The sequence below is a fragment of the Serinus canaria genome, chromosome 1 (assembly GCF_022539315.1).
Source record: "Serinus canaria isolate serCan28SL12 chromosome 1, serCan2020, whole genome shotgun sequence".
NCBI classification, from domain to species: domain Eukaryota; kingdom Metazoa; phylum Chordata; class Aves; order Passeriformes; family Fringillidae; genus Serinus; species Serinus canaria.
The window spans coordinates 16348735-16365648 of NC_066313.1; the positions used below are offsets into that span (position 1 = coordinate 16348735).

Consider the following 16914-nt stretch of genomic DNA (forward strand, 5'->3'; position numbering starts at 1 on the left):
TCCTCTGGTTCTGCAAACACTTGCCTCACATATGGGAACTATCAGTGAATTCAGTGGGATGACTAATTTAGAAAACTTGAGTATATACAAAATTACTCTATAAAATCACATCACCATGTTACCCCAAAGTTAACTGATGACAACAAATATCAGTTTAACAAACCTTACTTCTACAAAGGAATAAGCAACTTCTCAGTTTTGAATCTACAGCTGGAAACCATCAAATTTATCTTAGATAGGTTGAAATAAGTGTATGTAATCATCTCAGTTACAGTTCTCAATTATTTTGTCCACCAACACATTTAAACATTTTCCACACAGTGCATTTAACAGATTGTTTTCTATACTGGCAGTTTGTGGCCTTAATTTCTTTCTCACTGAATACTAACAGAGAAAAAAAAATTTGATCATATGAAATATGAATCAGGTTAAAAAGGAGACTGTTTTGCATACCTGTGTTTGGGAATTGGGTACCAACTTATACATATTCTGGAGTTGTCCATTTACTTTTTTACCTGTTTTCACAGAAGGAAAAAATAAATTCACAGAATTAATTTTTTTGTCCAAAGCAAAGCAAACCAAGTTTATTCACCTTTGGTCAGCTTGGAAAGTTAGAAGGCTTAACTAAAAGCCTGTATAAAAATACATAATGGAAAAATTGTTTTCTCCTGTGTCTCCAGATACATTAATATATCTGCAAGGCCCTCTCTTCACATTTTGACAGCATGGAAATGAAATGTATTCTTCTTGTTTTGTTTATGGTTTTGTTTATCTCAGTGTATCAACAAACCCCCAGACTTAAACTCTGAATTTTTTTCTCTTAAGTTTTCCTCTTAGTTTCTAAGTATTAGAAGTTTCTTGTGATGCAGCTGTTGAGTAAGTCAAGAAACAATCCTGTTCAGCACCTACTCTATTCTAGCATCTGCTTCAAACTTTCTCTGTATCTTCCATCTTTACACTTTTCGGCTGCCCTTCCAACAATGGATGTGCAAACAAGAGTCAAGCTACAAGTTATCATATTTTTTTCAAATTCCATCCAAAACAGATGAGAAGTAGAAAAAAAAATTCAGCTCTAAAGAAATATCAGTTGAGATACATTTGAGTTGAAAACAAGTCTTTCAAAGTGCTTGGTACTTCTAAATAACAGGACTTACAATTGGCCTAAATTCAAGGGAAAAGTGACAGAAGCTTCTCAATGACTTCATGAGAAAATCATGGCAAGACAGTCTGAAATAAGCTACTTTCATCTCTTCTGAAAAAAATCAGTTAAATAAATGCTGGACTTTTGCCATGCCTTTAATGTGTTTTCAAATCACGAATTAAAAGCAGATTCTCCTCCCAACCCCTCCCAACATGTTTAGTATATAACAAAATTTCGGCCTGTGGATTCAACAAATCCAGGAACATGCAAAAGAACTTTCAGTTTCTAGTAATTGATATATTCTTCAGTGGGAACAAGAACATTTACAGCGAAGGATGTTTGGTTTAAGTTGAGATGCTTCTCCTACATGAGAAGAACTTGACACAAACCAAGAAATTAGCACAGTGAAGAAGTGTCTGTTTGCGTTGATTGATAAACTTTACAGGAATCTGGTTATACATTTATTATAAATATACACTCTTTGTTTACTGCCCACATTTTCTGTATCTACCTGCTATATACTAAAAATATGAAAGGCTTGAATTCAAAAGTGCTGACAATTTTGCAATGATAAGATTCTTTATCAGTAGACCAGAATGTAGACATGCAGGGTAATTACAAACTCCTGGGATTTAACTGCTGCAGAAGCATCCACTGAATACACAAGTCTACACTGCAGACAAGAGAAATCTTATGTAAATAGAATATGAACTCTTAGAAGAAATAATCTTTCAACCAAACTCAGTGGGTCTCCATAAACTTACAAGAATGATTCTCCTGACGTATTAATAAAGGAAAATGTCTGTAAGAAACAACAGTTAGAAATACATTCTATAGAAAGATAAAATTTCATGATGTTTTCATCAGTCTTGAACAAGTAATAAGCTATAAATACTTGCACTCATCACTCCCTCTTATTCTAAGTGTTGAAATATTTCATCACTTGCTTTACAGATAATTTTAAGATGTTTGAAATGTAGAAAAAACCAGAAAAAACACGTGGTAGGATATCTGTAAGGCTGCAAAGCAGAGCTTTTTGTGAATCAGGTATAGGAAAAGGCTACCACCATTATCCTCCTTAAGGTGTGGTATAGCAATGGCATTATTCTAGACTACTAGAACAGCTCCATGGACACTGGGCAGGTCCTTCAAATTTACAGCTTTGTATTTCATCATTGAGGCCAACAAAGCTCTTTATTAGGGAGTATGAAGGTTTTCCCAGTGTTACAAGCCACTATACTGCTCCCCTCCCTTATCCTCAAGTATACTGAGCTCTGTAACTCACCTACTAATCAAAACTGAAGTCCAAATTAAATTTCAGCTGGAAATCTCATATGAATAAGGCTATCTAATGAGAATTCCCATTCTTTGTATTTTGAGTCAAGCTAAAATTACTAAGCATAGGAGTTTCCAGCATCTACTGAGCAACACCATGTTTCAAAATACCTTTATGCAAATACTTGAGGAAAACAAATCAAATTGTATAATCTGTTAAATCTTCTCTTTTTCTCATTACAAGGAGGAAAACTCTACTGATGCCTATTTCCTCTACTGGTATGAGTGATTCTTTCAGCAGTACATGCTTTTACAAGGGTTAATTTGACATCACTTTTCCTGCATTGTCTTGGGATTTCAGAGGAGAACCTTAAAATATGCATGACAGCCAGCCAGAGGTGTTATACACTGCTCCTTAAAAACAAAACCAAAAGCATACATGACACTGCATGCTTCAGACATGATCCATATAATACTTTGATTTTAGCATCAAATTAATCTTTTGAGTGGAGTAATAAAGGGCCCAAACTGTCTAGCTTGAAGACCGGCTTCAGAGTAAATGCAGATGTAAAAGGAGATTCAAATAATGCCAAAAATTTCTGTCACCCATGATGGAAAAGAAATTCAGTGGATTAGTTGGATAATGGTTGATGGATCAGTTCATTACTTGATCATCTTACTATTCATGGCCTAAGGAAAAAGCTTAGGATCCAGTCAGAAGTATAAATATTCATACTCAACACTTGATGTGTATCTGTACTAAACACAATTAGAATTCTATCAACCTGCAGCAGACAGGTTTGCCATGACAAGAGAACACCTTTCAGAAGGTGGCAGTTTTTCAAAACCAAAATATTTCTAGTTTCAGCAATTCATAAGAGAATTTTTATGGGCATAATGGATGTCATTTAAACAATAAAAACTTGATCAGTAGCTTACTTGAATTAATATCATAATAGAGATAAAATATTGTTAAAATCAGCAGCCATTTGATTAACTATTGTCAAATACTTACTAGAGAGAACTGTCTTATGATTCAAAGTCTTGCTCCAAACACTATCCTCAGCATTGTCTTTAACTCCAAATTCATAAGGTGTGTTGGGCTTCAGATTGTCAATCACTGTCTCTGTAGCTGGGCAGAGCTGAAACACCCATTTCTTGTCTTTACCTTTTTCTCTGTAGCGAACTGTATAGAACCTGCTCAGGGAAAAGGAATACAGATCTATGCAAAGGAATTCACTACAACAATTTTTTTGAGATGATGATGATAATAATAATGATGATGATGATGATAATAATAATGATGATGATGATAACAATGATAATAAAAATAACAACAACAATAATGTTCTATTGTTCTTTCTGGCTCTTTATGGTCAACAAATATCAGAAAAGCCAGATTTATTCCACATATATGTACCCCATCATATAGACCCTGACATTAGGAATATTGTACAAAGAGCAAAAGGACAGTCTCCTTATTCACAAACACTCACTCTGTGTGAGGTTTTAACCACAAAGTGTAAACTCATTGTTCAAGCAGCTCCTGTAATTCCAACATATGCCAGAACCAGCCAACTGAATCATGAGTCTGCTAGTCAAGAAGCCTTTACTGATTTCTCAAAATCATCTATATCCATCCAGTGAAAGGTGTTCCTGTCAAAATTAGTCCAAAAACAGTTTCCAGGGAAGACTAGTAATATTTGTTGTTTGTGTAATACATTCTTCATTCAGAGATCCCATTATGTATTGTCCCCAATTCAAACAAGAAACCAAACCAAGGCATTACTTCCTGCAGGTTAAATCAATAACATGTTGAATGCTAACAGATTGTGAAACTAGGGAACATTTCTACAGAAATTGCCCAAATCTGTCAAGGAGCACCACCCTGGAAAAACACAACTGCAATGTTAACCAATGAAATAAAAGGTAGTGGAAATGGTGAGAGCTTCAGCACAAGAACTCCCCTGGCTGACTATAGTCTCATTTTCAATATATGTGCTGAATCACTACCAGAATGGAGTGGACATTTTTTTTCTTGGAAAAGCAAATCTCAGAGAGATTTGGTAATTTTTAAATCCAAGTATTACTGAGAATTGTTACACATAACATAAATTACTCATATTCATCATCCATATCTATCTCACATTTACATCATCTGAAAAGGGACGAATTCAGTCCAATTGTATTTTGCCACACTTAAATAGGACAACTTAATGCTAGCAAATCAAGGATGTGAGACTTATTACAGGCATTATACAGACAATTATATAGAGACAAAGGAATCTCTTCCTTAAAAAAACCCAAACCAACCAAAAAAAGATTCTTAACCAAAAAAGTTTCAAAAGTCCAGACTAAAATTACTCAGTGGACCAAACCTAATACAGCCAATACATAAAGCCGCTTCTGCTGAAATTAGAGAAGAGCACTTTCAGAGTACAGTTCACATGAAATGTGACTGTTGAGTAGACAGGAATTTCTACTTCACTATTAAAACACAACCTAAGACAAGGCAAGTGTCACTCATGGAAAACATTTCCATACATAATGGTTCACTTTGTTTACATATTTTATCTCATAACTGTCAAATTTGTTTTCTTGGCACCAAAAATATAGATTCTCCTGGTAAACCAGGAGCTAAAATTCAGCTCATTCAGGTACTTCACCAAGTTCCAAGATCGATATTTGTGTGGGCTCACATAACTTCATTAACTGTACTACTTTGTGTTCAAAACAAGATATAGTCTAATTTAAAACTTGAAAAGGAAAAAAAAAAAACAAACAGTAAGAGAAAAAAAAAAAGATAAGCAGTGAATATCCTCTCAGTTCCAGGACTACCAATTAATAATCTGCCTCCTTACTTCTGTGGGCTGTGATCTAATCAAATGTCAAATAATAGACCTAATTGTCAGTTAAACTGACAAATAACATTTTAAACAATCAATTTTTGGCAACATTAAAAGAAGGGAAAAGTCTTCTCTTTTATCCTCTTGATCTATTTGTTTGTAGTCACAGAGACATTAACCAACAGGAGAAGCTTATTTGAACTCCCTCACACTGTCTTGCAAAGGATGTGAGTTTAATAAACAAATTCAATCTTCAACACAAATGCCTCTGACTGGACCCCATACAGTCTTTTGGTGAGAGATTTGGAATAAGTATAGGCAGACATCAGATGTGAATTCAAGTGGGAATAGTCACCTTCTTCCCTTGCCTGAAAGAGGAATTTTCAATGGTTTTCATTTTCATCCTTACCTTTTCCTACCTATTTTAATCCAATGGGATAGAAACAAAGTGTTCATATGTGATGGAAAAAAGAGAGTATACTGTTTCAGTTCAGTTACTGAACAAGCTAAAAGAACAGCTGCATCAGAAATGAGGAGAAAAAAAAAACAATAAAAACTTGCTGATAACAAAAAGGCTTTTGAATGGCTGTCCCCACTTGCTTCTAGTGGACAAAATGTTCTACTTTTTAAGGCCGTCTCACACCTGGAAATTTCTTCACTCTAACATAAATTAAAATAGTGAGAACACATGCACAACAACAAAAAAAGGCCCCATCTTTCACTTAAATTCAAGACTACTACAAAATCTGAAAAGAAGATTTTCATAGTTGGGCCAAACTCTGCCATTAGAAAGAAAGAGAAACATACAGCTCAGAAGAAAAGTGCTCTCAGCTCCAAGATTTCCAAGCCTATAAAAACTTCACCAAGGGTATAATTATTTCAGTGGAAACTTGCCATAGTGAGTACTAAAAACACTGACTGTGATGACAGAATTTCCTCAACCATTTCAATAAAAAGCAATAAAAATGAAGTTCCATTTAAGAATTTGCAGGTCACAATCATTTGACTATTAAAAATATCTAAATATCTACATGCACTTTTGGGGAAATGCAATCATTTGTTTATAGAGTAAAAATTCAGAAATGCCAAGTTTTGTCATCAAAGAACAACAACGCATTGTTAAACCAGACCAAAACACTGCCAAATAAAATGCAAGTTCAGTGTCTGCCTGGGAACACTGTACTGATTGAATATTGCTGTAATTTTAATTTCTCCCTTTTTTGAACCTTTCTTTCATCAAAAATACAATATCAAACAGTCAACACATATAATTGCAGACATGAGTAAGCAGTAACATCCAGCCACCACTCACATCTATCAATCCCCTCGTGGCAGTGACAAACATGCACAAAATGAGTGCAGCTGGCTGAACTGGAAACATTCAGCAAAACATCTTCATAGATCCCCTCCAGAACAACATAAGGCAGGCTGAAATAGAGTGCTGTCATACTTACATAGAAGGGAAAGCTACACTTCATGTTTCTCAAATAAAGCACTTGCCATTATCTCTGTGAGGTAAAATAAGGAAAAACTGATTGCTCACCACAGGGTTCTAACAGCTAACACACTGTGGAATGCTCCTAGGAATGCTATTGCCACCTGTGAACACTGGTTTGATGTTGCAGCAAGATGGCACACCCAGCTGTACTTGGTGAGGAATTATTTCAGTCTAGATTCTCAGCAGGTATAAAGACCTAACAATATTTAACTTAATTTAACATCTCATTTTGATTAATTGATTTGTTATATATTTTCGTGGGGGACATTTTACCAGAAAAATGTTTCTTGAATACTCTTGCATTTATATTTCCAACAAATATTAATCAAATGATTGCAAGGGTTACTCTGTTTCTTTGCCAGCTAGCACTCTATAAAACATTAGAGCTCTTTTGCCAAACTCCATAAAAGTTCGTGCCTCCCTCTCCCACTAACAGGCAATGCTTCACTCATTTGAACATACCACCAATGAGGCCACCCTAGGAACTGCAGAAAAATTTTACTTTCTCCTTTTTACTAGAGAGCTAAAACTCCAAAAATTTAAAACAAAAGGTGCCATGAGCAGGTCAAAATTTTGTTGCACTCAGAATTAATCTCTGTAATAATGAGGGGGAAAAAAAGCAAAATTGGCCACAGCAGAGGAATAAAGAGCCTAGATTCATCCAGATAGCCTCTCCCCATATACATTTGCACAAAATCCTGGAATGCTTAGTGTCTACATTTGTGGCATTGTGTTTTTAGAATCGGTTATTCCTTTTGTAACTCAATAATGGTTCGGTCCTCGGTTCCCCCCATGTACTTCCCTCACAATGGTTTCTCCCTATTGGAGCTACCCCCCCTGCCCTGCCCTGCCTGTCGTGGTGACCACCCCTCTTATCTTGACAATTCTCTGTGCCAGTCATTCCTTAATTTGATGTATGATTTGCCCCTGGGGTTTTTCCCCTCCCCTGTGTGATCCTCAGTGGCTTAGCTGTAACCCACGCTCCTCCCTGGGTCCTTGCTATTGGTAAGCTTTGTGTCTCCTCCCATCACACCCACTCCCTTTATCAGCGTCCCCCCAAAATCCTTCCCCCCACCCCTTGGAACCCGTCCCTAGCACCGCCAGGAAAGAAGATTGAAAGATCCTTGGTACTTATACGGGCGTCCCTCCTCCTTCCTTTGCTTCAGTACCTCGTAGCCGGCATCCCGCCCGCGCCACCCACACCGCAGACGGTAACCACTGCCCAGGGTTCCGGAGGGAATCCGGGAGTGGCACTTGGTGTGGCATCTTCGGCCGGGCCGGGGCTCCCAGCCGGGCTCAGTCAGCCCCGCGGCCGCGGGAGAGAGGCTACAGACTTTCTTGAAACTCTGTATCTTTGATGATATTTTTGCTTTGCTTGCCTCCACATAAGATTTACACAAAATGTGATGGCAGAAATAAAATAAGGCCAAGTTAATAATTTAAAGGAAGCCACAAGAGCGCAAGATTACTCATCGGCCAACCACTGTAGTGATTACTGTAGCTGCAGAGTCAATGTAAAAGACTCCGAGCTTGTCACAGAAGGTTGTTTCTCTTCTATGTTCAACTTACAAAGTTTGTTTTTTAAAACTCTACAATGCAAGGCAGTGCTCAGTTTAGAGATAGCCTTTTGTTGCACTAGAAAGCAAAATGACCATTTTAAAGAAAGCACAGAGGGCTTTTGCTTTTGAGATGAAGCAAATCTTATTCACTGTTAAAAGAAGTAGAATTCTACTAGGATGGATAGGCAAGACATTAAGCTTTCATCTGTCAGTGTGAATAATACTGTTTTACCAAGAATTCCAATGTCCATTTTCCCATTTTTTAACCAAATCTCATTTCAGCCAGATTCCCAGAACATGCTTGCACAGTCAAATAGTCAGAGACTAACAATTAGATACTGGAAATCTTTAAGGCAGATGGCTTTGTGGGATTTCAAGACTAGGTCAGTTTGTATAAATATCATGGATTTATTTGGAACCAGGTCCCAACCAAAACTCCAAACAACTTAATCATGACTATTTTAGTCACACATAACACTAAACAAACCATTAAGCCTTGGAGGTATAAGAACATTCCAGCTCTGATTTTGTGTTGCCAGAGACAATAGATGATAAAGCTCATTTCTTTTCTGTTCAAAGCAATGTAATCAGAATGTTTTAAGAGAGACTATCAGGACACCAGGTATTTATTTATTTATGGTAAGATTTCATTAGAAGTGCAGCATCCATTTAATGCTAGAAAGCAATACAAAAAATTGTTTGAACTATGATTTTTCATACACTGCGTGTTGCACAAATTGAACCATGAAGCTGATTATATTGTTTCCTTTTTTACTGTTAAGTTTACTTTAAAGTAGCAGACACTGTCATATATAAAAAATTGAAAGAATGACACCAGTGATTTTTTGCCAACTTAACTGGTAAGTTAAGTTTTGCTAACTTAACTTACCAGTTAAGTTGGCAAAACACTTTCTAATTTAGTTTTGACTCTTACATGATCACTAAAATTCACTTCTTCTACTTAAAACTTGTAGTAGAATGACTGAAATGAAGAGTGAGAGGCTCTGAAAAAGGAGAGACTGAACAGCAACAAATCATTCCAGTTTAAACAAGATTTTAGCACATGCTCAAAAGCACCTGAAACCCAAGGAGTGTATTTGCTGTTGTATGATTTCCTTTAAGAAATTCTGCTATGTTTAAAATACATTTTGTATGACACTTGCAACACAAAGTATGACTTAGTTGGCAGCTGCATAATGATAGAAGTTTGTAAATAGGCACAGGAGGAGATAGCACATTTCTTTCTGAATTTCAGATTTTAAAAACCGTACTTTTATGCACTATACAACAAAAACACTAAGTATGGACTCTTCCCTGGTTTTCCCTTACTGTTTTCCTTATATTTCTTTTTTAAATCATTAGATAAAAACAAAATAAACCACAAAATCTCTGCTACTGGCAAGTACAACAATTAGGACATTTAAATCACAGATAAAGCAGTTAAAACGATGCCGACGTTAAATTGTCACAGCATTTAACTTAAAAAGGACATACCTTCAGATTTTAAATTCCTGTTTTTGCATGTATCTGAAAGTGTGTTTGCTTTTCTACACAATCCACTCAATAGAATATTGTAATTTTATATTATCTATAAACTCTGCTTTAATCTAACATGGAAAATAATGGGTTTTGTTCCATCCCCTGACTTTTCTCCCTAAAGAATTGAAAGTCAAAGTCTACCTTTTTCGACCTCCAGCTACAGAGGTGTTCTAATCAAAGCAAATACAAAGAAAGAAAAATTTACACAGTATTCTCTCTTTTTCAGACCTGGATGGAGAGTAAATGAAGCTCCAGTACTTTTATTTTGACAGATCTGTCCATTAATATTTGTTTGAACACAGCTAGGCAGAGAGGAAACAAACCTCTTACTCTCTTGGAAATAATAAAAAGAGGAACTGAACATGGCTGTGCAGCAGGATATTGTTACTTTGCCATCTTCCCTCATCAGCTGTCTTCCACTGTTGTCAGAAAGCAGAGGATGCTGAGGAAGGTTCCACCTATTGTGTTTTCTGGTGTTATGTAGTTTTCATCAGTTACATAAAACTAATCCCTTGAGTTTTTTGATTTAGATATTTTTGGTTTATTTTAAATTCTAGTGCTAAGGGTCTGATGAGGGATAATAGTCACTTGAAGAATGCTTCAAAATTTCACCTTCTATTTTTGATCCACAAAAATGACAGTGAATACTTTTGTTTCAACAAGAGATTAGCATTTGGGGTTATCTTGAGTGTAATATGTAGCACTCTATTGGCTTATGCTCTTAATCTCTAGGGAGTTAAGCCAAAAGAATGGTTTGTTGAAAAATGTCACTGTAAATTTTTTTCATCAGAGCTTCTTAAAAATCTCATAGATACAGAAGACCACTATGTTCCCTGAAGAAGAAAGCAGGAATTTCACTGAAGCAGTAAAAGATATCAAGGCTATTTGAGAATATGGCACCTCTTATTCCAAGCTCATTTGCTCACAAAACCAGATCTTCCAAGGAATATCCCACTGAGGTCAAACTTGCACTAGAGAAAATCTTGGCCAGCAGAACCGTGCTATTCCATGTGGTTTTTATCTTCTGACTCAGTAACGTATTGAAATAACTTTTATTATGCAACACTTGTACAAAAGCCTAACATCCACATGGAGATGGTAAAATCTGAGGCTGAGAACAGTGACTCCATTTCAGGTCATGGGGAGTTACAAATTTAAACCTTGGTGGGATATTGACTGACTAACTGAGTTAAGAGGTCCTGACTGCTCTGTACTGTCAGTGCCAAGGGTAGAGGTTGGCCACTAATAGCAATCCTGTGGATGATTAACAGTCCCAGTAAGGAGAATATGGCAGATGAAAAAGCATGAAGCCAGGTAGATTGCCCCTGAAAGAGATTGAAATTTCGGTTGATCTGTTAACTAGCTTTTTAAGTCATGTACTTTTATCACACCACTAACTTGCTAAGAATGGACTGCTTCCTCTTTTTTTTTTATTGCACATTATCAACAGTCATTCAAATGATTATAATAAATTAATAGTTTTTTTCTACACACTGACTAGAAATATATGTGGATCTAATCTCTCTTGGAATTCTAGATATACACACCATGGTCACATGGCCAACTGTTCTCATAATTTATACAAATCACAAGCACTTTAGTCCAGAAAGGTAAAATTACTAAGGCCACCACTTGAGTGACTTTTTTTCCTTCATTAACTTCCTTGTTATGCTTGATTGCAAAACAGAAATCTGGTTAGAGTTATATACCTATCTTTGATAAGATCATTTGTAACTGATATAAATGTGTTTAAACTAGCTACTCCTGTCTGACAATATTTCACTAAAATGTGCACTTTAATTCCTGAGAGGAGGAATACCTCAGAGTATATTCTAAACATAGCAAGACACTGCCCTAACTGAAAAACTATGTTAAAAACTTTGTTCCCACTTTGAGTCAATGAATGCCCAAAAGAAAATTCAGCTACTGAGGAGAAAACACAGAATTGATGAAGGCATGGTGGTGGATACCATTTGCCTTGAATTTCCAGGTGGATTAATATAGGATATAGGCTTCTCCTGAAGCGTTCTTCATTCCCACGGCACAATGGCTACTGCAACATTGGTGCTGACACATTATATAAAGATAAATTCCTTGGTAAACATGGTGCTGAAACCACTACGTTAGAACATTTACGAGCTCATCCAAGATCAGCTCATTTCTTCAGTTTCACACAATAGGAAAATATTTGCTTCTTCCTTTATTGAAAGAGCAAAACCTAAGCCTTAACCAACTTTTATTTCTATTGAAGAAAAATCCGATCAAATTTCATCCTTGGACATTTACTAACATTCCACAACTGTTTCCTAACAAACATTAACATTTTTTTCAATAGTGTTTGAAATTCTGGTTGGTGATGAAGATCCAAATTTTTTTCATGAGAAGTTTCTGATGCTTGAAAAGGATCAGTCCTTTTGTGAGGTATGAAACTTTTGTAAAGATATGAAAAAAGTAATCCTGGCTAAATGGGACGTGTTTTTTAACATAGCCTGTGTTTGACATCCAGTTAAATAGTGTCAGCTAGAGTTTTCTTATGAACACCAGAGTAAGAAAAGTCAAGTCTAAATTAGACAAATTTGACAAATATTAAACAGGTAAAAGAAATGTTCTGAATAAAAAAAAACTCCAAGCATTTAAAACCCAAAAGATAACAGTTGCAAAACAGATGTAGATGCATCCCATGGGCTCATAATGTTTCTTTTTAGTTTTACAGAACACTGTTGAGTAGAATAGAGCTTCACACAATAAAAATGAAAGTAAAAATATTCTGTCATCAAGGAAGAACATAAGGAGAAACACAAGTAGGGAAAACATCTGCATTAGCAATTTAAATAATTTTATTCTACAGAGGCTTTAGTTAATTGACAAGCTCTTCTGCACTATGACTTCTCTTGAAGCTGCTACTTGGCAAGCCTTCCTGAGTTTCCCACCTACTGTGCCACCCAGTAAATGCCAAAAATATTGACATAAAAGAGATCCTTTTTTACTTACAACAGAAAATTAATGAAAGCTGTACTGTATCAGTTTTAGTGATAAGACAAAATAAAGGAAACAAAAAACAAATGGTGTTAAAATAAGGCATCATTCCCCCACCTCAGCACAACAAAAGACTTCTTTTACGCTTTTGAGTCAACTCTAAAGTAAAATATTTCCTGTGATTTAACAAAGTTTCAATTGGTTCAGATACAAATGAAGGTAGAGCCAAGGCCATTAGTTTAAGAGCAAAGAATCCAGAATTCCAAATAACAAGATTTGGAATTCAGCTTGAGACATCTCACTAAAGTTGCTGTCAAGTAAAGATATGCAAAGCACTAGCGTGAGCAAATGAAAAAAAAACTGACTTCACATTCAGAACTATTGTTTATAACATTTCAATTTTTACTGCAAAAATTATATTAATCACAGCAGAGAGCTACCCTGAGTGAAGTCATGGTAGCAACAAAGCCCATCCTTTTCTGTTGTTACCTGTCACTAGCACAGTTACTTGTTGCTGTCCAGTCATGTTGAGGGTTGACCAGGATGCCCCAAGACAGGAACACAGAGGTTGGGGTGAGAGTGCCAACCACCAGCTGCAGAGGCTTCTGTGTCTTGTTCCGACCTGCATAAGGAACATATAAAGGTAATTTCTCCTGCATTATGCAAAGGACAGTTTTTGTGAGGGACAATTAAGTAAATGAAGATCTCTTCTAAGCTTGAAGGGAAAGGTACAGTAGTTCTCTAATTTTCATGCTCACTATTTCTAACATATGATTTACAAAAGAGGCAGTGTCCATGATCACTTTTTCAACCTAACATTCCAGTTAAAAATTGTTTTTGAAAATGATCATTTGGTGATTTAAGTACACTTGGTATAAGAATAAGCTATAGGCAGAATAAATTAAAAACTCTGGCTACCTTGGACTATATCACAGAAGACATGATGAAGTCCAGGACATTAGAAAGCCTCCATAGATGTGATAAAAATGGTAACTGCTTGGCAGGTTTCTCAGTAACACTGCAAATATATCTACACATAATAAATATTTTCTGGAGCATTCTTAAGAGTAAAATAAAACCTACAAAAGTTCCTTTGCCGTTAACAGCAGGCAGATCTGAATCAGTGTCTTTATCTGCACGAATTTTCTCTTTTAACTACCAACTGTATTGAGATCAGATTTTGCATGATACTGAACTTCAGTTTGCTCTGTATAAAGGAGTACAGTTTTTGTGGGGAGAAAGAACTTATTTTAAAGAAAGTTTAAAAGCTATTAGATGGAAATGAACAAATTATATAGAGACTCTATTTTGAGCCAGTCGTTTATGGACTGCTAAACGCCCAAGGAGAATCTCTGGTGTTTGAAAGATGATTGACTATAGGAAACCAATATATTCTTTACATCACATTACATACTTCAAAAATCTAAAGGACCTGTACCTCCTCAAAACATACAGGTGACCAACATTTCCTGAAAATTCATAAGACACTGATCTAAAGGGTTTTTTCTCACTGTTGTGAACCAGATTTGACTAACTTTGTACTCACACCTTTTCAACGCTCTTACCTCTTCACTTAACCAGCCCCAGTGACAGCCTGTTTTGTATTTTCAACCAATACATGTGTGTACATTTAGAATGTTAACTATGTTGATTTTAACTTCATGTGAATGATAAATATGTTGCTACAAAACCTATGTTAAAAACCAACATATATATGTTGCATCTGAAGGGTAAATCACTTTCCAAAATCTTTCCAGACATACTGTGTTATGCCTGGCAAAGAGCAAGAAAAGGTTTATCCCAGTCATTACCAGGATTAGGGAAAAAAAAAAAAGTCATCCAAAGAATATATAATAATTTGGGTTGGAAGAGACCTTTAAGGACCTTCTAGTCCAAGTCCCCTGCCATGAGCAGGGACATCTTCAATTGGATCAGGTTTCTCAGACGTGATCTGTTCAACCTGACCTTGAGTGCTCCCAGGAAAAGGTCATGGTTTTATTTTTTGTAACAGTCCTGTCTTCCTGCAAGAACTCTCCACATTAAAGTACAGAATTAAGTCTCCATGTTAAAGTAAGGAATTCAGAATTGACAGTATTAATGACATGGTTAAGGTCATATAGAAAGACTTTGAAGGATGAGAACAAAGTTCAGATTTCTACTCTGCTGTGTATAGATTCAGCTGGAAATATCACTTTCTGTAACTTCTTGCATTAGCAAACTTAGAAGTAGATTGATACAGAGACAGACACACACTACCATTTTCCAATGAGGAACTAAGAGCATTAACATGTCTATGGATGAAGGAACCCTTACTTGTAGTTTGGGAAGAATAACTTTAATGTCTTTAAACATCAGAAATTAGTATTTTAAATTTCAATTCTCATTTGTAAGAACTTTATGCAAAAAAATCTTTAGGTACCTCTTCATGTTTTGAGCACCATGTGTGTGGCTACTGACTAGGAAATGCTGTCCTGCATTTTACCTGGCCATGTATGGAATTGGTGCATCCCAGTGAGATGTCTACAGGTAGAAGCATCTTTTCAGAGAAACCTAGGACAAGGGTCTGTTTTCTTTCAAATACTTTAAGAAAGAGTGCAGGAATATTAAAATACCTGAACAAGATTTCTTGTTATTTGAAACACGTGCTGGTCTTACTGAAACCAAATACCGTGGCTCTGCATCTGCAAATGAATGAAAAAGGAATTAGTACAGATGTGCTACTTATTTGAAAAAGAGGTTAATCTGAAATAAATAAGAAAAAGTCAAATGACCCATTTGACCCATTTTCCAGTCTTCATGAACTTTAGGCTGTTTTCTTTAAAATTCATTGAGTTCAAAATTATAAATGATTCTGTTAAAAAAAGATTGAGATATTTATTTTAATTTGGGGAATTCCTCTTCAGAAATAAGATTTTCCCTTGCACTTAAAGCCAGGTGTCAGAAATTTCTGCCCTTCTTAATTGTTTATAACAAAGCTCTATTCCCTCTTAACTGCAACATGAGAGAAGTTGTCTTAGGAGATTGTGGCAAGATATCCACAGGCAGAATTTGGCTCACTCTCTACTGACCAAAATTATTTTTACTATTGCTTTTAAAAAACAGGATTACTCTACATAGAATTCTTCTAGTTTAGATACATTTATTTAAATGTATAAGTATAAATACTGAATTTCCTGTGTATTTCAGTATAAGAGGCACCTTGAATTCTACAAACTAAACAGAACTGCTAAGAAATCATTCATTTTTCTCTTACACTCAGATTTCTGTAAAGAGAGAGAAAGGAAAAGCAGTACCAAAAAACCCAAAAGCTTGCTGTACTACTGAAAAGGTTCTGCCAGTGTGAGGAAAACCTCTCTAACTTAACTTCTCTGATTCTGTGCACCTAAAGCACTGGAAACCCATACTATGAATGTCCTTTAATTGTTTAATTAGTCTTCTTTAATGGGTTTCATCTGCACCAAATAACCAAGATAAGCATTGAAAACAGCTGTTCAAAGCAGTGTGAAAAAAAGAATTAGTTATAAAAGGAACCCCGAAGTGCAAATACATCTTCATTTACAAAAAATTTTTTTAAACATTTTTTTAACAAATACATATTCATTTACAAAAGTGGGTTTTAGCCCCTCTATTTAGAGGGGTACAGAAGAGTGGGAACTGTATAACCACTTGGATATTTTTTATATTGAGACTGAAAAATAAAAATAAGCAACACTTTAAAATAATTTGGTTTCCCTGTATTATAAACCCAGTTTTCTGCTCTGCATTTATGCCCGCTTTTGAGACATTATAACTTTCACAAAATATTCAACAGGATTATTTTAAAGCATGACCTTGAAAATTCAAGAACAACAAGGCCAGTCTTCAAAACTAAAATTTATGGGTTTATCAGTAAAACGTACAAGAATTATTAAAGAAAATTATTAAAATACTTTGAAACAGTTTTTCCCTGCTTCATAAATGGAAAAATTAATTCTGGCTGAAATCGAAAATTACTTGTGTAGCAGTATAGAAATAGATTAACTGCTAAACAAAATATGGCAATACACAAAGACTGTTAATGCCTCACTGGACATCTCAGCT

At 35.6% G+C, this 16914-nt stretch overlaps 1 protein-coding gene across 27 annotated transcripts in view; it reads right to left on the reverse strand.

Annotated features, from left to right (window-relative positions):
• Positions 1–16914, reverse strand: part of ABI3BP (ABI family member 3 binding protein) — a 137038-nt gene that overhangs the window by 92344 nt on the left and 27780 nt on the right. For all 27 annotated transcript variants that reach the window (XM_050987252.1, XM_050987295.1, XM_050986933.1 and 24 more), the window contains exons 3-6: positions 15447–15515; positions 13324–13456; positions 3432–3613; positions 454–515 (exon numbers count right to left, since the gene is read on the reverse strand). In XM_050987252.1, the coding sequence (XP_050843209.1) occupies positions 454–515; positions 3432–3613; positions 13324–13456; positions 15447–15515 (446 nt within the window). The remainder of the gene's footprint in view (positions 1–453; positions 516–3431; positions 3614–13323; positions 13457–15446; positions 15516–16914) is intronic.